Genomic DNA, 22615 nt, shown 5'->3' with positions numbered 1-22615 from the left:
CGGAGACACTTCCGGGTCACGTGGCCAGCGTGACATCGCTGCTCTGGCGAACCAGAGCCGCACACGGAAACGCCGTTTACCTTCCCGCCGGTAAGCGGTCCCTATTTATCTACTTGCACCCGGAGGTGCTTTCGAACTGCTAGGTTGGCAGGCGCTGGGACCGAGCAGCGGGAGCGCACCCCGCCGCAGGGATTCGAACCGCCGACCTTTCGATCGGCAAGCCCTAGGCGCTGAGGCTTTAACCCACAGCGCCACCTCCGTCCTTTTATATATATATAGATAGATAGATAGATAGATAGATAGATAGATATATAGATATATTCCAATATAGTTCCAATAACAGCCTCATTATAACAATAACAATTTTATCCAATTAATACAATTATTAATGCCAGCTATTCAATGTCAAATTGTACAATTTTTCTGTGTATAACACAACCCCATGTATAAGACAACCCCTATTTTGGGGGACTCAAACTTACAAAAATGGGGGGGGGAGATTGCCTTGAGTTGTTGGGCTTTTTTGTGGAGGATTGCCCCCAGAGTTTTTGAGCTTTTTCGGGGGGGGGGGGTGGACCAGCCGCACCCACGCCTATCAGCTTTTCCCTTATGCCCACCCTATTGCTGCAGGAACACCAAATAGACACCGGCCCTTGTCGCAGCCACCTATAACACCACCGACAATCTCCAGCTAGCAGAACCAACCAATCCCATATCACCAATATGCACTGACCATATATAAGACGCCCCCCCTTTCACATAATTTTTGTGGGGGGAAACCTCTTCTAATACACGGAAAACTACAGTACTTAAACTGCCCCCCCACATGCTAGAGTTGATGAGTTCATTCTTCTACATTCCAATTAGATATAATAATCCCTAATATAACAGCTACAATCTTGTGATTTCAATTCATGTTGGTTTAATAGGTAAATTCAAGTGAGGAACTTTAGCTGTAATCCTTCTTTCCTGTGTGTGGCAATTTCCTCCATGATGTTTTCCCATCCATATATGGTGTCATATCCTTTATTCCTGCAGCTGTTGACGGTTCCCGTTATGTCTCGGGAGAAGCAGTTATCCCAGAGTTTCCAAAGGTCACTGCATCACTTCATCCCATGATTCAACTTCCAGTAAGCAAGCCATCTCCGCCATTTTCCCCAGCCTAGAAAGAACAGTCTGAATCCAGACTGCAAATTGTTAATCCAAAATTTTCTATTCTCACAGCTGGTAGACTCCTTTCTTCCCTGCTGCTAATTTATGGCCATTTATCCTTATCTCAAACACATTCCTTTGTGGATAATAGAGGTTAGGGAGGATTTTGCTCTATATTTTCAAAGCATAGCACTTATTCCCCCCTTCCCTCTCAGTTCATCTCTCACACACACTTGTGAAGATATTTTGAAATAAAACTTGCATGGGGGGGGGGGGGTTGCTGTATCATAAATGAAGAGAAAAACCTTAAGTAAGCAAACTGTGGGCTCCCCTCCCCCTGTCATCTTTTCAACCGAATGAAGTCTGCTCTCAATCCAAACCTTTCACATCCTTGTAGCTGGGTTGTTTTCCCAGTTTCTTATCTCATTGTCTCTGGCACGGGCCTTTAGTTTACTCCAATTAAAACCCAATTAACAGGATAACCTGTGCTTCCAAGAATGGGATTGGGGTGGGGTCGCAACAGCCAGAGTGTTGCGTGCACCCAGTGCCTTTGCCTGCCCTTGCATTCCATAGGGAAGTGTGTGCCAGACCGCCAGGCAAACTGCAGATCAGAGCCTGGTTCCTCTTCCAGCCAAAGAGGAATGCAGATAATGAAATTCCCCCATCATTATCTGATTATCTCGGTCTGTCTCTCTCCCATGGTGTTGGGAGAGGTGTCTACCCCCTAGTGCACAGGAAACAGGAAGCCCTCTGATAGCTCAGTTCTGTGCCGAATACTGTGTGCTTTCACCCAGTGAAATCAGTTAGGTTTCCACTCTGCCTGAATCTGCGTAGGACAGATCAGGATGCTGGGTGTAACATTTTGACTTAGGCACTGCAGCTTTCATATTCAAAGATCCCTGTTTGGGTCCCTTGCAGGATTATTCACCTGAACGCTTGCCTACTCCTCTTTAGCAAATCAACACATATTTCAAAAAGTCTGTCAGTTTACCAGATGCTCTGTAAACAAGATTTCCCTTCCCATTCAAAGAAGTGGGGAGCCGCAGAGCTTTGGTGGCAACTCAGTTAGTGATAACAGCTTCATAGAATCATAGAATCATAGAATCATAGAGTTGGAAGAGACCACAAGGGCCATCGAGTCCAACCCCCTGCCAAGCAGGAAACACCATCAGAGCACTCCTGACATATGGTTGTCAAGCCTCTGCTTAAAGACCTCCAAAGAAGGAGACTCCACCACACACCTTGGCAGCAAATTCCACTGTCGAACAGCTCTTACTGTCAGGAAGTTCTTCCTAATGTTTAGGTGGAATCTTTTTTCTTGTAGTTTGGAACCATTGCTCCATGTCCGCTTCTCTGGAGCAGCAGAAAACAACCTTTCTCCCTCCTCTATGTGACATCCTTTTATATATTTGAACATGGCTATCATATCACCCCTTAACCTCCTCTTCTCCAGGCTAAACATGCCCAGCTCCCTTAGCCGTTCTTCATAAGGCATCGTTTCCAGGCCTTTGACCATTTTGGTTGCCCTCCTCTGGACACGTTCCAGTTTGTCAGTGTCCTTCTTGAACTGTGGTGCCCAGAACTGGACACAGTACTCCAGGTGAGGTCTGACCAGAGCAGAATACAGTGGCAGTATTACTTCCCTTGATCTAGATGCAATACTCCTATTGATGCAGCCCAGAATTGCATTGGCTTTTTTAGCTGCCGCGTCACACTGTTGGCTCATGTCAAGTTTGTGGTCAACCAAGACTCCTAGATCCTTTTCACATGTACTGCTCTCAAGCCAGGTGTCACCCATCTTGTATTTGTGCCTCTCATTTTTTTTGCCCAAGTGCAATACTTTACATTTCTCCCTATTAAAATTCATCTTGTTTGTTTTGGCCCAGTTCTCTAATCTGTCAAGGTCGTTTTGAAGTGTGATCCTGTCCTCTGGGGTGTTAGCCACCCCTCCCAGTTTGGTGTCATCTGCAAATTTGATCAGGATGCCCTTGAGTCCATCATCCAAGTCGTTAATAAAGATGTTGAATAAGACCGGGCCCAAGACAGAACCCTGTGGCACCCCACTAGTCACTCTTCTCCAGGATGAAGAGGAACCATTGATGAGCACCCTTTGGGTTCGGTCAGTCAGCCAGTTACAAATCCACTGAGTGGTAGCATAGTCAAGACCGCATTTTACCAGCTTCTTTACAAGAATATCATGGGGCACCTTGTCAAATGTCTTGCTGAAATCAAGGTAGGCTACATCCACTGCGTTCCCTTCATCTACCAGGCTTGTAATTCTGTCAAAAAAACGAGATCAGGTTAGTCTGACACGACTTATTTTTCAGAAATCCATGCTGACTATTGGTGATCACAGTATTCCTTTCTAGGTGCTCACAAACTGTTTGCTTAATGATCTGCTCCAGAATCTTCCCTGGTATTGATGTCAGACTGACTGGGCAGTAATTATTTGGGTCCTCTCTTTTCCCCTTTTTGAAAATAGGGACAACATTTGCCCTCCTCCAGTCTGCCAGGACTTCGCCTGTTCTCCAGGAATTCTCAAAGATGACTGCCAGTGGTTCTGAGATCACATCTGCCAGTTCTTTTAATACTCTTGGATGCAGTTCATCTGGCCCTGGAGACTTGAATACATCTAAACTAGCCAAGTATTCTTGTACTATCTCCTTAGTTATTCTGGGCTGTGTTTCCTCTGCTGAATCATTTGCTCCAAATTCTTCAGGTCAGGCATTGTTTTCTTTATCGGAGAAGACCGAGGCAAAGAAGGCATTGAGGAGTTCAGCCCTTTCTGTGTCCCCTGTTTGCATTTCACCATCTTCTCCTCTGAGTGACCCCACGGTTTCTTTGTTCTCCCTTTTGCTATGAACATACCCATAAAAACCTTTTTTGTTGCTTTTAACCTCTCTAGCAAGCCTGAGTTCATTCTGTGCTTTAGCTTTTCTGACTTTGTGTCTACACGTGCTGGCTATTTGTTTGAATTCCTCTTTGGTGGTTTCCCCCCTTTTCCATTTTTTGTACACATCCTTTTTTAATCTTAACTCAGTTAAAAGTTCTTTAGATAGCCACCCTGGCTTCTTTAGGCACCTTCCATGTTTCCGTCTCATTGGTATTGCCTGAAGTTGTGCTTTTACTATCTCCCTCTTAACAAACTCCCAGCCATCATGAACTCCCTTTCCTTTTAGTATTACTGTCCATGGGATCTCACCCAGCACTTCCCTAAGTTTTATGAAGTCGGCTTTCTTAAAGTCAAGAAATTGAGTCCTAGTATGCTTGGCTGCTCCTTTCCGCTGTATAGTAAACTTCAGAAGAGCATGATCACTCGCGCCTAATGATCCTTCCACTTCTACCCCACTAACCAGGTCATCAACACTGGTTAGGACCAGATCTAAAATGGCTGTTCCTCTTGTTGCTTCTCCCACTTTCTGGACAATGAAGTTGTCTGCAAGGCCAGTGAGGAATCTGTTTGACCTTATGCTCTTGGCTGAGTTTGACATCCAGCAAATATCCGGGTAACTGAAGTCCCCCATTACTACTATCTCCCTTCCTTTTGCATGCTTGGCCATCTGTTCCAGGAAGGCATCATCTATGTCCTCCGTTTGGCTTGGGCATCTATAGTAAACTCCCACAATGAGGTCCCTGTTATTCATCTCTCCCTTAATTTTGACCCAAATGCTCTCACTTTGGCTTTGAGGTTCTAAATCTTGGATCTCTTCACAGGTATACACATCCCTGACATATAACGCCACTCCTCCTCCTTTCTTGTCTGGTCTGTTTCTCTGAAATAGATTGTAACCCTCCATTATTACATTCCAGTCGTGGGACATATCCCACCAGGTTTCAGTGATGCCTATTATGTCATATTTAGTTTGCTGTACCAAGAGCTCAAGCTCATCTTGTTTATTACCCATGCTTTGCGCATTAGTGTACAGACATTGAAGTCCATTAATCATTCCCCCGTGTCTCTTATTTAAGGATTTTTTCCTCCCACCACTAGGTCTGCGTGCTGTTTGCTCCATTTGATCTATGACATTTGGATGATCATGTTCATCAATTGATAGACTCCTACCTTCAGGAGCACTGTCTTCCTCCCCCACATTAGTCAGTTTAAAGCCCTCCTGATGAGGTTTCTGAGATTTTTGGCAAAAACATTCCTCCCAACCGTTGTGAGGTGCAGCCCATCGCTTGCCAGAAGTCCATCTTCAAGAAACTGCAGTCCGTGATCTAAGAATCCAAACCGTTCCTGTTTACACCATTTGCGAAGCCAGCTGTTCACTTCCACTATTTTTCTCTCTCTCCCTGGGCCACGTCGTTCAACTGGGAGGACAGATGAGATGACAATTTGTGCATTTAATTGCTTCAATTTCCTGCCCAGAGCCTCATAGTCTCTTTTGATCTTCTGGAGGCTATTGCTTGCAGTGTCATTGGTTCCCACATGAACCAAGAGGAAGGGGTATTTGTCAGTGGGTTTTATGATTCCTTGTAGTCGTTCAGTTACATCTTGGATCTTAGCCCCGGGGAGACAGCACACTTCCTGAGACATCTTGTCAGGCCCACAGATCACTGCTTCTGTTCCCCTCAGTAGGGAATCACCTATCACCACTACACGCCTCCTCTTAGGTTTGGTCGGGGTTCTTCCGTGATCTGTCCATTCCAAGGTCGCCTGCACATTCCCTGAGGACTGACTTTGCTGCTCGTCTTCATATACCTGATCGACTGTAACGAGGGAGAGATCCTCAAATGTAGTCTGCTCTTCGTCTTCCATTCTAGGGGAGAGGACCTCAAAGCGATTGTGTATTTCTAAACAATCAGAGCGAACCCTGGGCCTCCTACTTCTTTGAGTCATGTTTCTCCATATATCTGGCTCCTGTGTTGGTGAACTAGCCTCCTTCTCAGGGGAGTCCCCTGTCTCCTCCTTGGTGGAGACGGTGTGCTCTGTTGCTTCCAAGAAGAGCTCCAGCTCTCTAATTCTTTGGAGCGTAGCCACACGTTCCTCCAGTTGCTGGACTTTGTCTTTTAAGAGGGCAATCAACATGCAATTGCTGCAGGTAAAGCTGCCTGCAACCTTTGGCAAGATGGCAAACATTGTGCAGGAACCGCAGGCGACTGCAGCTGTTCCCTCACTCTCCATCTTGAGAACGTGTCGTTGGGGCTGGCTACAGTGGTCCTCCATCATAAGAAGCGTGCAGACAGGACACGTAACTCCCCCCCAAAAAACCCTAGGTCTCCCCCAACAAACGTTTGAGACTAGCTCCCCTAAATCTAAAGATAGATAAAATTGGGAGAACAGCTAATCAGCCACAAGAAACACACACAGGAGAAAACCCTTTTTGCTCCTTCTTCAGCCGCTCCCCAACAAGCTCTGATAAGCTCCTCCCACAGCTAATCACCTACCTCAACAGAAACCCTGCCCCCTCTGACCTTTGCACAGGGAGAACAGCTAATCAGCCACAAGAAACACACACAGGAGAAAACCCTTTTTGCTCCTTCTTCAGCCGCTGCCCTACAAGCTCTGATAAGCTCCTCCCACAGCTAATCACCTACCTCAACAGAAACCCTGCCCCCTCTGACCTTTGCACAGGGAGAACAGCTAATCAGCCACAAGAAACACACACAGGAGAAAACCCTCAACAATGTATGTACTGGAGATCTAGATCCATTTAATAGAATTGTCAAGTTGGAAGGTATCCTGAGAATCATTTAGTCCAACCCCCTGCACAGCAGGAATATGCAGGCTTCACATTCAGGGATTGAACCTGCAACCTTGATGTTATCAGCACCATCCTCTAACCAACTGAGCTATCGAAGGGCTCTCCTCCACCATTGCTCCCCCAGCACTAGTTATTTGGAGATACAGTATAGTATCACTGAACATGGAGGTTCTATTAGGTTGTTACATAGGACAGGACCTTGATTCTGAATGGGTAAGTGCAGTTTCAGCACCTGCAAATGGGCTTCACAGATCTAGCAAGAGGCAGAATTCCAATGGAGGAGGTGCTGCTGCTGTTGAGCCCTTTCTGCTTACTGGTGTTTCACCAGAACCTCAGTCCTAGATCACAGGAAGGAATAATAGGAAGTGCCTCAGAGACAGCTTTCTCTGCCACACTGAGGGCCTCATTACACTTTAGGAAGTGGAGAGGCACAGTTCTGTTGTTGTGGGAAGCACTCAAATGAAGCCTGATGAGAAGACTCATGTCTTCTCCGAATACTCCAGGAAACAGTGAGGAAGGAAGTGACCAAAGAGGACACAGGAGCACCACACCACATGTTACAGACCTGTGTCTCCCTGTCATAGGAGGGTGCTCTGTGCCACAAAAGCATAGTTAAACTATGAAACTCATTTCCACGGGTGGCAGTGATGACCACCAACTTAGAGGGCTGTAAAAGAGGGCTGAACAAATTCATGGTGCATCAGCCTGTCAATGGCTACTAGCTTGGAAGGTTGTCCATGGGGAAATGTATCTCTGATAAAGGTTCCCCCATTCCTGTTCTGTGGGAACACCTACAGTCAGAAGCAAACATTTGGTCTTCAGAAATGCCAAACCCAGGACTGTAAGTGGATGATTTCCTGGTTGTCATTGCTCAGTTGCCTCCAGGAGATTTGGTTCAAGAGATTTGGTTCTCCATCCCACCTTGGCTCTATGTATCACAAATGACTAAGGTGGGAGCACGATCATTTCTGTTGCTGAGGATTTCTTTGGCCATATTCATACAGTTGTGCCAAATAAACAGACCCCATGCATTGGAAATTGGATGTTTGCTAATTTTTATTGTTTTGAAGCTTTCCTCAACCCAGCAGAAAAGACAGAACAAAAACCATTCATGAGCAACTGATGATCACCATCACCACGGCAACTCTGGTTGTTTCACGATGCGATTTGTTGTCTTTGATTAGCAGGGAGAAGGATAGCTGGTCCAGTGGCCAATTCTTGCTTTAGATTTAAGTGAATGCTGAAGAGAGAGAAAAAGCCGCAAGCTGAGAGTTGTGCAAATAAATCTCGGTTCTCAGAGATCTGCACTTGTTGACGGTTTGCTACTAGACCAAGTTCAAGTTGTTTCTATTCATATACCGTATAAAACATTTAACAACTTGGGACTGGTTTACCTTCAAGATTGCCTTACCTCGTATATTCCCACTCAGCCCCTTTGATCTGTGCGACTGGCACTGTTATGAGTGTCACATGATATCCACTGCTCATTTACTGTCAGTTATTTTTTAGCGTCTGCTACAAACATTTTTGTTTAGACAAGCCTACCCAGACACATAGAACGTTGATGTATGTCTTAATTTCCTTTTCGTTTATAGCTGATTTTATTATTTATGTTTTAAATACTTGTTTTCAACTGTTTTTGCCAATAATTTTATTTATTTTCTCTTTGTAAACTGCTTTGAGATGTGTGTGTTTTTACAATCAAGCAGTGTATAAATTTCACAAAAAGTGAGCAAAAGTGTTCTCATTCATGGTTGATCTGGGACTATCAGCATGAATCATGTTTAGGAGCCATTTGCTAGAATATACACATCATCCTTCTGTTCATTTCCAGTTTTCAGGCTCTGAGTGCTGTTGCTTATGTAACCCACGTGCAAGAAGAAGGAATCAGCAGACTTGGGAAACTCTTGAGTGTTTTCAAAAGCACATAAAACCTTAGGGGAGAAAGACCCTAAAGGGAAATGGGCAATAACTTTGGTCATAGTCAGGGGGTACATGATGCAGAGTGACTGTTGTGGGCAAAACTGGGGAGGGGGCAAAGAACAGAGAATATGATGTAGTAACTCGAATCGTAGAGAGCAGCATTTTATGCAGCCTTTCAGGTTTGCCTCATCTGCAACAGAAGCCATTTCTGGTGATAAGAGTCATTCTTTGGCTGTTCCCGTAGGAACCCCAACTGTGCTGCCACACACACACACCACACCCTCATGATAGAAGAAAGGAAGACACACAAAACACAAATATGTAGTACACACTGGCTCTGTACTCATTTAACAGTCATAGCTCCCAGTGTCTCACAAAACAATGCTCAAATCCTGGGAACTGTAGTTTAGTGCTAAGAATTCTGCCCCATAGATCTGCCATTCCTTTGATGCTCTAGGGAGAAAGGATGATGTCTTAATGTCAATACGCATTGGGGGTTGAGGAAGGCAGAGCATAAGGATGAATGAAGTTTGTTAAAATACAATTAAGCTGGGTTTAACATTGAAGGCTGCTGGATTTATTTTTATTTTAAGCAGATCATCTGTATTAGAGAACTTACAGGTGGTGGGGTCCTTTCTGCTTACTCCTCATTCTCATTTACTGGTTCCACCTAAAGAGAAAACACAAGTTTTATTACATCCTCATCCTTATCTCTGGTCAAGCAGACTTAAAAAATATTTTTTTAAAAATAACTAAGAGTTCATCGAGGGGCCTACTGGTCTCTTAGAATTTCTCATTTTAAAATAAGTCGCCAGCTGAACAATCTCTCCCCCCCGCAAGCTGCTCAACAGATGTAGAGCTGCCATACGCCCTCAACAACATGGGGAGGGGGGCTCAACAACATTGTCTGGATTTTCACTTTTAGGAATACGGCAACCCTATTATATATTTAAAGGTAAAAGACCCCTGACAGTTAAGTCCAGTCGCGAATGACTCTGGGGTTGCGGCGCTCATCTCGCTTTACTGGCCGAGGGAGCCGACATTTGTCCACAGACAGTTTTTCTGGGTCATGTGGCCAGCATGATTAAGCTGCTTCTGGCAAAACTAGAGCAGAACATGGAAATGCATTTACCTCCCTGCCAGAGTGGTACCTATTTATCTACTTGCACTTTGGTGTGCTTTTGAACTGCTAGGTTGGCAGGAGCTGGGACCGAACAACGGGAGCTCACCCTGTTGCGGGGATTCAAACTACTGACTTTCCGATATATTTACTTCTCAGTAAACTTGCACTAACTCCCCTTCTCCTCTCCAAATGGAGATGTTCAAAGTGGTTGATGAAGCACATTCAAAACAAATACAATTCAGCCTGAGCAGTACTAAACCCATCTACCAGGTTCAAGCACCTGCTGCTCTATTACCACCACAAAAGAGGCAGTCATTGCTCCACAACTGCTTCCTGATGGTAGCACCAGAGTCTGATTGTGGCATAGCTGCAAGTGTATGTTTATTAAGATAAAAGAAATGCTTTTAACTTTATAGAGTGGGAGCACCACTTTCTGGCATGACCTCCCCCTAGATCAGAGGAGAACCTCAAGCCAGCAGTCCGGTGTCTGTGTGACTTTACAGAAGTTAGCCCTTATGGAATTTATAGTCAAAGCAGTGGCGTAACATGGTTGCCAGTCCCCGGGGCCACACGGAGCTGGGGTGGGAGGGAAATGGATGGAGTGCCCATGTGCATTCAACTGCCTAACAATGTCTGTGTCATCCAAGAAATTGAAGCTGCAGAGATAAGAAAAGATGAGTCATTCCACTGTCTGGAGAGGTCACTTCCTGCTTTTCATGGAGAAGCTGTTTTCAACAGAGCCCAGCGATGGAAGTGAGCAGCTGTATTGAGGCAGCACTGGGTGTTGAAATTTTGCACCCCTAACAGTTTTGTGTCCGGGGTGACTGCCCCGTGCCCCGCCACCATGCTATGCCACTGATTCAAAGCAGTTCTCTGCTTGCAGGGTTGTCTGGTCCAAGCCCCTTCTAAAGATAATCAATGAGATGGGCTTGCAGAACAGTGACTGTGGTTTGAAGCTGCCCATTACGTTTTGCATGCACACATTTGAATGCCCATTTTGTTACTTCTTTTGTTCTGTTTGGCGGGGCTACATTTCCTCCCTGGCCAGCAGCATGTGAGTGACCTATGACTGCACCTGATAGCCAGAAGAGAGCCCCAAAAGCCAAGGATCAGAAGGAAAGGTAGGAAAGAGCGATCCATAAAAATGTGCCCTCATTTCTCACCTCATTCTTTTTGCCTTTGTCTTTGCCTTTGCCTCTGCCTCTGCCTCTGCCTTCGCCTTTGCCATGGCCATGGTGATGCTCATGGTGATGGCCTTTGCCTTTGCCTTTGCCTTTGCCTCTGCCATGGCCTCTGCCGTGGCCACCTTCAGGCTGAACTACCTCTTCTTCACTCTAGGAAGCAAAGAACAATTACTATTAAGGATGGAATGGGCAGCTGATTTGGTCCATCGTTCCTGGTTCATCATGCCTGGATCACAGGTCTGTTCCCATCCTGTCTTGATGTTTCAAAGGAACACATTAGAAGTTTGCATTTAATTGTATACATTTTATATGAAGTTTCTTAAGAACATAAAAACACCCTCCTCTCAACACATTCAATGCATTCAATAACTTTCTGATAGTAACAGCTGTTCAACAGTGGAACAGACTCCCTCGGAAGGTGGTGGACTCTCCTCCAAGGGTATATAAGCAGAGGTTGGATGGCCATCTGTCTGGTATGATCTAGTTGAGATTCCTGCACAGCAGGGGGTTGGTCTAGACCCCTGGGTTCCCTTCCAACTGGATGACTCTATGAGTCTATGATTCAACAGTAAGGTACATATTTTTGAATGCCTCTTTTATGTTATAGCCATAATTTTCTGCACACATTTCCTGCACTGGAACCTGTGGTCTTGAGACGTTGGACTTCAAATTCCCTCAGTCCCCACCAAAGTGGCAAATAGTCTGGGGAGGTGGGAGTTGTAGGTGTCCAACAACACTTGGAGCATTGTAGGTTCCCGATCCCTAGCTTTGGGGAATATTAAAATTCAAATTTTCGCTGTTTTGGGGATCTGAATATGAAAGCAGCTGTGTCCATCAAGGCAAAGAATCTCAAAATAGCACACTCTCCTCCCCAGTCAACCAAACTTCCAAACCCCTCCACAGCCTAACAAGCCTCTCCCTGCCTCTCGTGGTCCAATGGCCATGTCAGCATTTTATTCCCATTCCAGGTAGTTTCAACCAATTGGGCTATTTGGAACTGTCCAAGGTCCTGATTTTGCCTACCTTCTGCTTTGGCCTGACTTAGCTTGTCTTCAGCAGATGCCACCTGTTGCCCTGGAGAACATCAAGCTACAATGGAACCACCCTATTCTCATTTCTTAGTGTTGCTGATGCCTAAGGATTTTGTAGGTTGAGTGGCATATAAATAGAAACCTTTACATTCCCTATAATGCTCCAGATCTCTACTGGAAGCTGTCCTTAAACGTTCCCACAATGCCCCAGAATAGTGGGCACTAGGGGACAGAGTAAGAAAAATAAACAGCCCACAGATATGTACTGTCATTGAGTCAACCACATATTTGACATTTTGAAAGAGAAAATTGCTTTCAGCTGGCATAATGCGCAATGGGATTATGTAAGAGAAGACTATGATGAGAGGGATAACAGGAAGGACTGCTTAGATCTGCCAGCCCTTTTGGTAGTCACTAGGGGTGCTACACTTGAGGAAGAAAATTGGGCTGTTCCTGTGCAGGTGTGTGTCATTTGCCAATGTGCTGCATTGCAACATGTTCACAAGATCTCTTTTTACCAGCGAAAGGTGGTTCTGAGGGATGAAAAATAAAACAATCCTGCTTTTCCATATACAACAGACAGGCAAGACTCTCTTGGCAGATGTTCTGAGTCACTGGGCATGAAAATCCCATCCTTGAGGTTGAAAGGCCTTTGTTATGTCAAATCCTGCATGCTAGACATTGTGGGAAATTAAAATGGTGGCTTGCAGATCCAGATATCAAGGCAGTGCTGGTGTTTCAGCGACACATCCTGAGAGCAGGGCTGGCTCCCGCAGGATGGTGTTGTATTAATGCCTGTGGATTGCCTCCTTTGGAATCATGGAGCGGAAATTAGGTCTTTTACTCCACCAATTAAAGGATAACTTGTATAATACTACATTGAGCCAATACACACTTTGGACTAATGGTCCTCTTTCCCCATTGCTCAGCTGTGTTCAGGCAGATTCCTTTTTCAGGATGCCAGGCAGATTGGCACAGCTCCACCCTGGGTTCTTTTGTGCCTTACTAACAGAGCAGTGCAAATTCACTCTTCCATTATACAGCTGGATGTTCTTCCTCCTCCTTATATCTGTTGGCTTTTAAAAAATTCCATGGAAGCAGAATTCAAGGGAACCACAAAAGAGTTCCTCTGCCAGTTATTTTTTGTTTTTACACCATTGCAGTCCATTCATGACACAAACAGAGAAAACTCACAGATACTACCACCAATGGATCGACCACATCCTGAAAGAGAAAATTGCAGACAATGTATATAGTGCTTAACGCAGCTATATGACAGAGGAAGGTGATGATGAAAATGACAAGAGGAAAAGGGGGTGCTGGCCTCTGCCCCCCCAGGAGCTTGCAAATCATAGGTCTACAACTGGTGGCAGTGACAAAGAGACACAAGCAGGGCTGGTCTAAGATGTTTTGGTATCTGGGCAATCTGCAAAATTCTCTCCTCCCCACCAGGGAAGGAGGGGTAAGTGAAGATCCACATTGGGAGCAAGGAGAGGATTAAAATAAACTACACCCAACAACTGAAGTGGGAATCTGAGGCCACTGCTGGGGTGGGGCTCTCAGTGTCACCAGCAGACAGTGCATTCCTTGGATGCCAGACCTTCTGTCCCTGTGGATCCTGCTGCCCAAGGTTGTCACCTGCCTAGTGGTTGGGCTGGCCCTTGGCAGAAACATATCTCAAACTCAGTGGATCGCCACAGTTGATCACTGTTATTGGATCTCTGTGGAAACCCACCTGAGACAAGAAATGCTCTTAATAACCTAGGGCAGTTTCACACCCTAGATTTAAAGCACATGACTTCCCCCAGAGAATCCTGGAAACTGAAGTTTCCTCTTCTCAGTTCTGTCAGTTCAGCCTTCCTTTCTATGGATAAATGGTCTTCCTCCTTCAATGACTTTTTTAAATATTCTGTGGTAACCCAACTAAGGGAAGAGAACAAACCAATGTGTTATTCTGCTCCTGAGCCTTTTGGTGCTACTCTAATCCATTAAATAGGATACAAACACAGAAAGCCCCACAGATACTCACCTCAAGTACTTCCTCCTGGAGATCCTGAAAAAGGAAATGACCATCAGTCCCCATAGTGCGTACCAGAGTCAAACACCATGATTTCCTTGCCCCAGTGGATTGACGTTTTGTAAAGCTGTGTGACCTAAGCTTACTGTAGACAGTCTACATCTTGGCTACCTAAAGAAGGCTTTAAAGAGACCTTGGGGAAGTTTTGGAGGCTGTTTGAGAAGAGGCAACCTAGGAATTAATTGATCTCTTATTTGGTGGTTGCAAGGGCCTCAAACGAAGAAAGGCAAGGTGCAAGAAAGAGGTACACTACTTAACAGACAAGATACTAAGCTTTTCCTATATGCAACAACCACAGCAAGAATTTTATTAGTACAAAAGTGGAAACAGGAGGAATTACTGACAAAGGAAGAATGGCAATTGAAGTTAATGGCGAATGCGGAACTGGCCAAAATGTTTTTTTTTTTTTTTTTAAATATTTATTGAAATTTCCAAATATAACAGAAAAAAGAAAGAGAAAGAAAAAGAACATTTACTTAAGCCTTATTTCCATTAACATCTTTCCCGGACTTCTCCACCTCACCCCCTCTTATATTCCAATTCTCTTAAATTAATTCAGCAAGTTCTTACCCCAAATTTTGAACTTATTATCATTGACCCAATATTAAAAATATCCCCCCCCCTAAAATCGACCCCTGTTCCCTTCCACGAGTTCCCCTCTTTAATATGCAGAACAGAATGAAATAAGAAATAAAGAACAAAATATAGTTTTACATCCTTTGGATTCCAAATTTCCCTCTCCCCTTTCCCGGTTATGATCCCCAATGTCCATCAATGTCTGCTGTCGGCCTGGAGACCCCACATCTATGTCCAAGTCTCTCTCCGCTCCACTTTGCCGTCTTTTTAATAGTCTTTGCCGTCTTTTTGATAGTCTTTAGTTTCGAACACCCAATCCTGGAAGGGCTCTATCTCAAGAAGGTCCATTCTTTTTTCCATCCAGATCTCTATATTTAAGAGTAAAACTCAAATTTTTTATTTCTTAGACCTTTTAAATCTGGATGTCTCAAATGTTCCCACTTCCAGCTTTATCCAATTCTTGTTGTTCTCTTTCCTCACTTTCCTCTGGTTTCTTTCCCTGTTCCACTGCAAAAACGTTCTAATTCCAAAAGCTTCTAGTTCCTCTACAGAGGTTTTATTTGTTCAGGAACAAAAACTTGTGTCAAGTCCCTTCCATTCTTCAATAGATAAATCTATTGTCTCCTTTAGTGTAGAGACCTCTGTAGACAAAATAATGTTTCATTTCTGCGGTTTTCCCAGGGGATAAAAAGTCCTGTCCAATTCCATGCATGTTTTTCCACTTACAGCAATTCTTGTAGTGTCCCAAAGCCCCCTCTAGAGGGATTATGGTAACCCAGTTTCCTTCCAAATCACACCCAAAAGTCAGAGTAACTTGTTTTCCCTTGTTTTCAACAATTTATATCCAAATTGTAACAAATATAACCGGCAAAGTCATCGTAACAAAGTTCTCTTTTTATTCTTCCACTTTGACAGCTACTTTGACAGCTGTCAAAGCCTCTATATCTCCTCACCAGGCGCTCTCACGGATCGCTCCCGGTTCCCGGGGGGGGGGGGTTACATTTTAGCTCACACATTCCACTTTTCTCCTCCAGCGCAGTCTTATAATTTTCCATCGTGAAATTAATAACTTTATCAATAAAAAGTAGACCCTTCTCTCGATCTTAGTTGTCAAATCTTGCTTTAAATCCTCTACAACAGGGGGGAGACGGACTTCCTTTTTGCACCTCCCCCGCTCGTTCCAAATTTAATTTTTTTTTCCTTTTAAATCCGATTTCCCAATTACTCACGGGTTATTCTTTTTAGTCCAAATTTTCAATAGAAGAAGTCAGCGCTCTCTGCCAAATGGCATGTGGCTTCACTCGGCAGGGGAAGTGGAAGACTCATAGCACCACACCACCCCCCACCCCCCACTCCGGAGCCTTTAAAAAGGCTCCTTCGCGGGTCGGGGGGGCGCAAACAGTGCCCGCCGAGTCACCATGTCCATGGGTTTCAGCGCCCATGGTTTTTGAGGGTCCCCGCGTCGCCAGCGCGGCGGGACCCAACCCCTGCCGAGCAGGCTCCCTCCGGAGCTTGGAGGGAGTCCGCCATTCGGCGATGGCGCCAACCCGGAAGTCCGGAACTGGCCAAAATGAAGGGAAGAATCCGAGAACAGTGGGACCAGAAGTTCATCAAGGACTGGAGTAAATTTGTAAATTGTTTGAAAGACAATTGTAGTCAATCAAACACATTCGTAGGATTGCAAGAAGCTTTGTAAGGAAAGGTATAAAAATCACCGCAGAGAAGAATAAGAAAATATGGTGCTTTGGACTTCCGGGTCGGCGCCATCGCCGAATGGCGGACTCCCTCCGAGCTCCGGAGGGAGTCGGCTGGGTAGGGGTCGGGTCCTGCCGCGCCGGCGACGCGGGGACCCTCAAAAACCATGGGCGGAGATGCCCATGGATTTGGTGACTTGGCAGGCACCGTTTGCGCCCCCCTGACCCGCGAAGGAGCCTTTTTAAAGGCTGCGGAGCGGGTGCCGGGGGGTGTGTGTGGTGCTGTGAGTCCAATGCTTCCCCTGCCCAGCGAAGCCGCATGCCATTCGGCGGAGAGCAACGACTTCTTCTTTGAAAATTTCAGATTTGGACTAAAAGGAACAACCCGTGAGTAAATTGATTGGACTTAAAAGGGAAATTTGATCTTTGAATTTGGAGCGAGCGGGGGGAGTGCAAAAAGGAAGTCCGCCCCCCCTGTTGTAGATGGCTCAACGCAAGGATGAACTTGTTTACCTGAAAAAAAAATTTTAACTTCACGAAGGGAAATTACAATAATTGTGCTGGAGGAGAAGACTGATTTGTGGGAACTAAAGTGCAACCCCCCCCAGGAACCGGGAACGATCCGTTATGAGAGACTGGTGAAGAGATACAGAAACTCTGACAGCTGTCAAAGTAGCTGTCAAAGCAGGAAAACAAAAGAGAACTTTGTTACGATGGCTTTGCTGGTTAGATTTGTTACAATTTGGACATAAATTATTGGAAATAAAGGCAACAAGTTATTTGACTTTTGGGTCTGATTTTGAAAGAAATTAAGTTACCATATTCCCTCTAGAGGGAGGCTGGGACATTGCAACAGTAGTAGCAAGTGGAAAAATACTATGAATTTGAGCAGGATCTGTTATCTCTTGGGAAAGCTGCAAAAACGAAGCATTATTTTGTCTACAGAGGTTTCTATACTAAAGGAGACAATGGATTTATCTATTGAAGAAAGGAAGGGACTTGACGCAAGTTATGTTCCTGAATAACAAAAGCCTCTGTGGAGAACAAGAAGTTTCTGAATTAGAAGGTTTCTGCAGCAGAACAGGAAAAAGCAACCTGAGGAACAAGAGCTGGACCAAATTTGAAGCCGGAGTATTTGGAACATCCAGACTTTAAAAGGACCAAGAAATAGAATTTAAGTTAGACTCTTAAACATAGAGGTCTGGATGGAAGAACAATGACTTTTTCTGAGAGTTTTTTTTCGAGATTGGACTTTCTGAAATTAAAAGCTATCAAAAGACGGCAAAGTGGAGTTGAGATATAGACGTGGATACACCAGGCTGGCAGTAGACAATGGATGAACTTTGGGGATTGGAACCGGGGAATGGGGGGGGGGGAGATTTGGAATCCAAAGGCTGTAAAATTATATATTATTTCTTTCTTTTCTTTTTTCATGTCTGTTGTTTGAAAATAGGGGAATTCGTGGAAGGGAAATGGGGTCGATCTTAGGGAATTATATAAAATATAAGGAGAAATGGTTCATTAATAAGATAAATTAATTCGGAATAAATGGGTTATTTAAAATTACAAATAAGGTTTTAAAATTTGGGGTAAGAATCTGTGGAATCAATTTAAGGGAAATGGAATACAAGAGGGGGAGGGGGGGGAAGTCCAGGAAAGATGCCACTGAAACCAAGTGTAAATCATATTTGTTTTTTCTTTCTTTCTTGCTATCTTTCCTTTTTATTCTGGAAAATTTTTAATAAATATTATTATAAAATAAAGAAAATATGGTGCTTTGATGTTTTTGATTTGAAAGCAATGGTTAAGTAATGAAAATGCAGAAATTTGAAATGAAAGGTAGAAAATCATAAGGAAGGTTTGAAGGAAGTCATGGCCCTAAAAAGCCAAATTGTAAAATATAAGAGGAGAAATTGTAATGGAAAGCATTATTGTAAAATTAATAAAAATGATATGGCCAAAAGAAAAGAAAAGAAAAGAAAAGAAAAGAAAAGAAAAGAAAAGAAAAGAAAAGAAAAGAAAAGAAAAGAAAGGGGTACACTAATGCCCGTCCCTCAGGCAGTACTGGACCCAGGAAGGTGGGATATGGCCATTGCAAGGTCAGTATCTGAGCCCTAGCTCAGGTGCACCTAGAAGTAATGAGCATGTTTTGCTCCCTAGGATGTGTTCCAACTTCACACTCCTTTTCAGAATTCTAGGCCTATTGGCACATTCCCCCCTGGGTATTTCTTTTCATCTCAGTTATAGTGCAGTGTGCATTTACTCTCTTATTACATGGATAGAGTCTGGTGTCCTATCTAGCCTATTCTCACAATAACCAACCAGAAACCTGCAGGAAACGCACAAGCAATATTTGAGTCCAAGACCCCTCTCCTCTTCTGTGTATTCCAGCATAGAATGTATTCAGAAGAAATGCTGCCTCCATCTGTGGAATTTTAAGTAATGCCTCTGAAGCTTAATTAGAGGGGGGCAGAGAACCAACAAGAGAGTATTTCTGCAAATTAAGTTTCTTGACCCTGTTGTGGTCCTTACATGTCACAGAGAATGCATATACTTACATCCACATCTTCATCCAAAGCCCCCTGAAAGAGAAAAATGCCAGCAATCTTGAGAGTCATTTATTTTTATCTGCAGTATTATTATTATTATTATTATTATTATTATTATTATTATGGCATAATGTACAATAGGGTTATATAAGAGAAGGACTGCTTAGATCTGCCGGTCCTGGTCATAGTGACTATAGTAGTCATTAAAGGGGCTGCACTTGAGGAGGAGGATCAGGCTGTTCCTGTAGTGGGGTGTGTGTGTGTGTGTGTGTGTGTGTGTGTATTGGTGTCTCACAACTTTGACCTGTTGCAGAACCTTAGCCAGACCTTAGCAGAGCATACACAGAGTTCCAGAAAGCTATCAGTTGCAGGCAGGATGGACGAAGCAGGAACAAAATGCTGTTACTAGTAACTTGGTTACTTAGAGGTGTTTATTATTTACAGCAGGCTCTACAAGTTACTATACACAAGAACAGATACAGTACAGATATGGATCTTAACTAGCTCTCTCTGACAAACTCCAAATGACTCTCAGAACTCCACACTGACCAACAAACACTTCAGTCAGTAAGGTCATAAGTCATCATGCCTGTGTGAGACCTCAACCAATGGTAGAGCTGTATCCAAGGTCCCATATCTCCAGGCAGATAACTCCTCTCTGCTCAGTCATCCTTGGCCTTCAGCCAACTCTTAGTTGATTCTGTGTGAAGCTGCACAGAATGGCACGTAGTCAAAAATCCCAACAGTATGTGTATGTATGTTTGTGCGTTGCCAATGTGATGCATTACAATATACTCACAAGATCTCTTTTGCTCTGCAGATGTTTCTGAGGAATGAAAAACAAAACAAGGGTGACTCAATTCTGCTTTTCCATCAACAAACCTTGGGTACACGAAAGATTCTCCTGGAGGATGCTCTGGGTCACTGGGGTTTGAATGGACATGGAAATCCCATCCTTGAGCATGGAAAGCTCATTTGTTACATCAAATCTTGTGTGCTGACACAACCTGAGACCAGGTCAGGCTGCCATTTTGAGGTAGCCCCTAGGAAAGCAGCAGAGTCCTGCCTATAGCAGTGGTTATTGTAAGAGTTTTAGGTAGGCATTGGAGTTTCCCCATGATGCCTTGCAGTGACACTCCATCATTTGGGGAAATCAAAGTGGTGGCTTGCAGATCTAGACACCAAGGCAGTGCTGGTGTGCACTGACAAAACCTCAGATCAGGGCTGGCTCCCATTTGAATTTTCGCATCTTTTTAAATTGTAAGCCTGAAGGCAGTGGTTCTGTTTTGTTTTTTCTTCTTGAAATTAGTTCTCTGGGAGTCACTTTTAGAGATAAAATAGAGTTCTTTTTTAATGTAAATAATAAACTGAGCAAAGGTAGGGCCCAATTACTCTGTGTCGGGCCTGGTAGGCAGGTTTATGCTTTGTTTTCCCACATAGCAATGAATGGCAGCTTTTCAACCCATGTGGGAGAGCTTAGGAGGAGTGGGAAACACTTGACCCTCCAGATTATATTGACCTACAACTCCCATCAGCCTTCACTATTATCTATGTTGGCTGAGGTTGATGCATGATGCAGTTCAACAAGATTTGAAGGGCTTTTGTCTCACTAATAAAACACTGTGAATTCACTCTTTCACTACACAGATAGATCTCCCTCCTCCTTAATCTTGGTGACTTTAAAAAACAAATCCACACAAGCACAATTAAAAGCAAGTGAAGTAACGAAAGCATTCTTTTGAAGATTAAGGGTTTGGCATAGTCCATATTTGGCAGCCACAGAGAAGGACCACAGCTACTTACGTGCACCTTATCTTTGCCTTTCTGAAAGAGAAAATTGCCATCAGTCTGCATAGTGCCCAACAGAGTTATATAAAAGAAGCTGATGAGAGAGTCAGAGTGATTAGATTGTTGGACTAGGACCTGGGAGACCAGGGTTCAAATCCTCATTCTGTCATGAAACTCATTGGGTGACCTTGGGCCAGTCCCTGCCTCTCCACCTAACTTAATCCATTGAGTTGTTCTGGGGATTAAATGAGAAGGGGAGAACTATGCACACCAACTTGAGCTCCTTGGAGAGAAAAAGAGAGAATATAAATGCAACAAACAAACAAACAAGGATGAATATGTCACAGGCTACAGTAGCAGAGAGAGCAGAAGAGAGGCATGACCACACCATCGCTCCAGCTGGGAAGCCACTCTGATTCTGCGTCTCTTTGACCTATCCCTGTCTAGCGAGTCACTGGAAGAACTTGCAGCTCATTTACATATTTCTTCCTCTGTGCCAATCCATTTTGTTTTGTTTTCAATTGTAAGCCAGAGGGAAAGGACCCCCACTTTTTGTGACCTGGGGACCAATTTTAGCTAAAAAGTGGAATAAAAAAAGTGAAGTAACAAAAGCATTCTTCTGCAGATTAAGGGTTTGGCATAGTCCATATTTGGCAGCCACAGAGAAAGACCACAGCTACTTACCTTTAGCCCACCTTGGACTTTCTGAAAGAGAAAATTGCCATCAGTCTGCATAGTGCTCAACAGAGTTATATACGATAAGATGATGAGAGAGCCAGAGTGGTTAGATTGTTGGACTAGGACCTGGGAGACCAGGGTTCAAATCCTCATTCAGCCATGAAACTCATTGGGTGACCTTGGCCCAGTCCCTGCCTTTCCATCTAACTTATTCATTGAATTGTTGTGGGGATTAAATGAGGAGGGGAGAACTATGCACACAAACTTGAGCTCCTTGGAGGGGGGGGCAGAATATAAATGCAATTAACAAACAAACAAACAAACAAACAAACAAACAAACAAACAAGGATGAACATGTCACAGGCTGCACTAGCAGAGAGAGCAGAAGAGAGGTAGGACCACTCCATCGCTGCAGCTGGGAAGCCACCTCTGATTCTGTGTCTCTTTGAGCTTTCCCTGTCTAGCGAGTTGTTGGAAGAACTTGCAGCTCATTTTACAGATTTCCTCCTCTGTGCCAATCCATTTTGTTTTGTTTTCAATTGTAAGCCAGAGGGAGAGGATTCCTCCCCGCCCCTTTTTTGGGTGACCTGGGGTCCAATTTTAGCTGAAGAGTGGAATAAATAAAGTGAAGTAACAAAAGCATTCTTCTGAAAATTAAGGGTTTGGCATAGTCCATATTTGGCAGCCACGGAAAAAGACCACAGCTACTTACTTCCAGCTTATCTTTGCCTTTCTGAAAGAGAAAATTGCCATCAGTCTGCATAGTGTTCAACAGAGTTATATAAAAAAAGCTAATGAGAGAGTCAGAGTGGTTAGATTGTTGGACTAGGACCTGTAGAGACTAGGGTTCTGTCATGAAACTCATCGGGTGACCTTGGGCCAGTCCCTGCCTCTCCACCTAACTTAATCCATTGAGTTGTTCTGGGGATTAAATGAGAAGGGGAGAACTATGCACACCAACCTGAGCTCTTTGTAGAAAAAAGAGAGAGAATATAAACGCAATAAACAAACAAACAAGGATGAATATGTCACAGGCTACAGTAGCAGAGAGAGCAGAAGAGAGGCATGACCACACCATCGCTGCAGCTGGGAGGCCACTCTGATTCTGTCTCTCCTTGACCTTTCCCTGTCTAGC

At 44.1% G+C, this 22615-nt stretch overlaps 1 protein-coding gene across 3 annotated transcripts; it reads right to left on the bottom strand.

Moving 5' to 3' along the window:
• Window positions 1-7895: 7895 nt before the first annotated feature.
• LOC307221732 (uncharacterized protein) lies at window positions 7896-22247 on the bottom strand. 3 transcript variants are annotated; one of them, XM_079986522.1, is made up of 9 exons: window positions 22193-22247; window positions 21487-21507; window positions 20818-20838; window positions 19814-19840; window positions 14148-14171; window positions 13319-13342; window positions 11067-11237; window positions 9400-9450; window positions 7896-8097 (listed from the first exon to the last, which is right to left on the bottom strand). In XM_079986522.1, the coding sequence occupies exons 1-8, from the start codon at window positions 22241-22243 to the stop codon at window positions 9421-9423; spliced, it is 369 nt and encodes a 122-aa protein (XP_079842648.1). In that variant the 5' UTR covers window positions 22244-22247; the 3' UTR covers window positions 7896-8097; window positions 9400-9420. The 3 variants fall into 3 exon arrangements, with proteins under 3 accessions (XP_079842648.1, XP_079842650.1, XP_079842649.1); XM_079986524.1 differs by lacking the exons at window positions 19814-19840; window positions 20818-20838; window positions 21487-21507; window positions 22193-22247 and adding an exon at window positions 19024-19098; XM_079986523.1 differs by lacking the exons at window positions 19814-19840; window positions 20818-20838; window positions 21487-21507; window positions 22193-22247 and adding an exon at window positions 18810-18905.
• Between the last annotated feature and the right edge of the window lie 368 nt (window positions 22248-22615).

This window comes from Podarcis cretensis (genome assembly GCF_951804945.1).
Source record: "Podarcis cretensis genome assembly, chromosome: 8".
Taxonomy (NCBI): domain Eukaryota; kingdom Metazoa; phylum Chordata; class Lepidosauria; order Squamata; family Lacertidae; genus Podarcis; species Podarcis cretensis.
This window is presented reverse-complemented; position numbering and strand designations above follow the sequence as displayed.

Excerpts from the sequence above, each read along its gene's own strand:
- LOC307221732 (XM_079986522.1), bottom strand. The coding sequence starts at position 22,243 with ATGCAGACTGATGGCAATTTTCTCTTTCAGAAAGGCAAAGATAAGCTG. Across the intron at positions 19,841-20,817 it reads AAGGCAAAGATAAGGTGCAC|AAACATCTGCAGAGCAAAAG; the intron begins GTAAGTAGCTGT and ends TTCATTCCTCAG. Across the intron at positions 14,172-19,813 it reads TGCAGAGCAAAAGAGATCTT|GATCTCCAGGAGGAAGTACT; the intron begins GTGAGTATATTG and ends TTCCTTTTTCAG.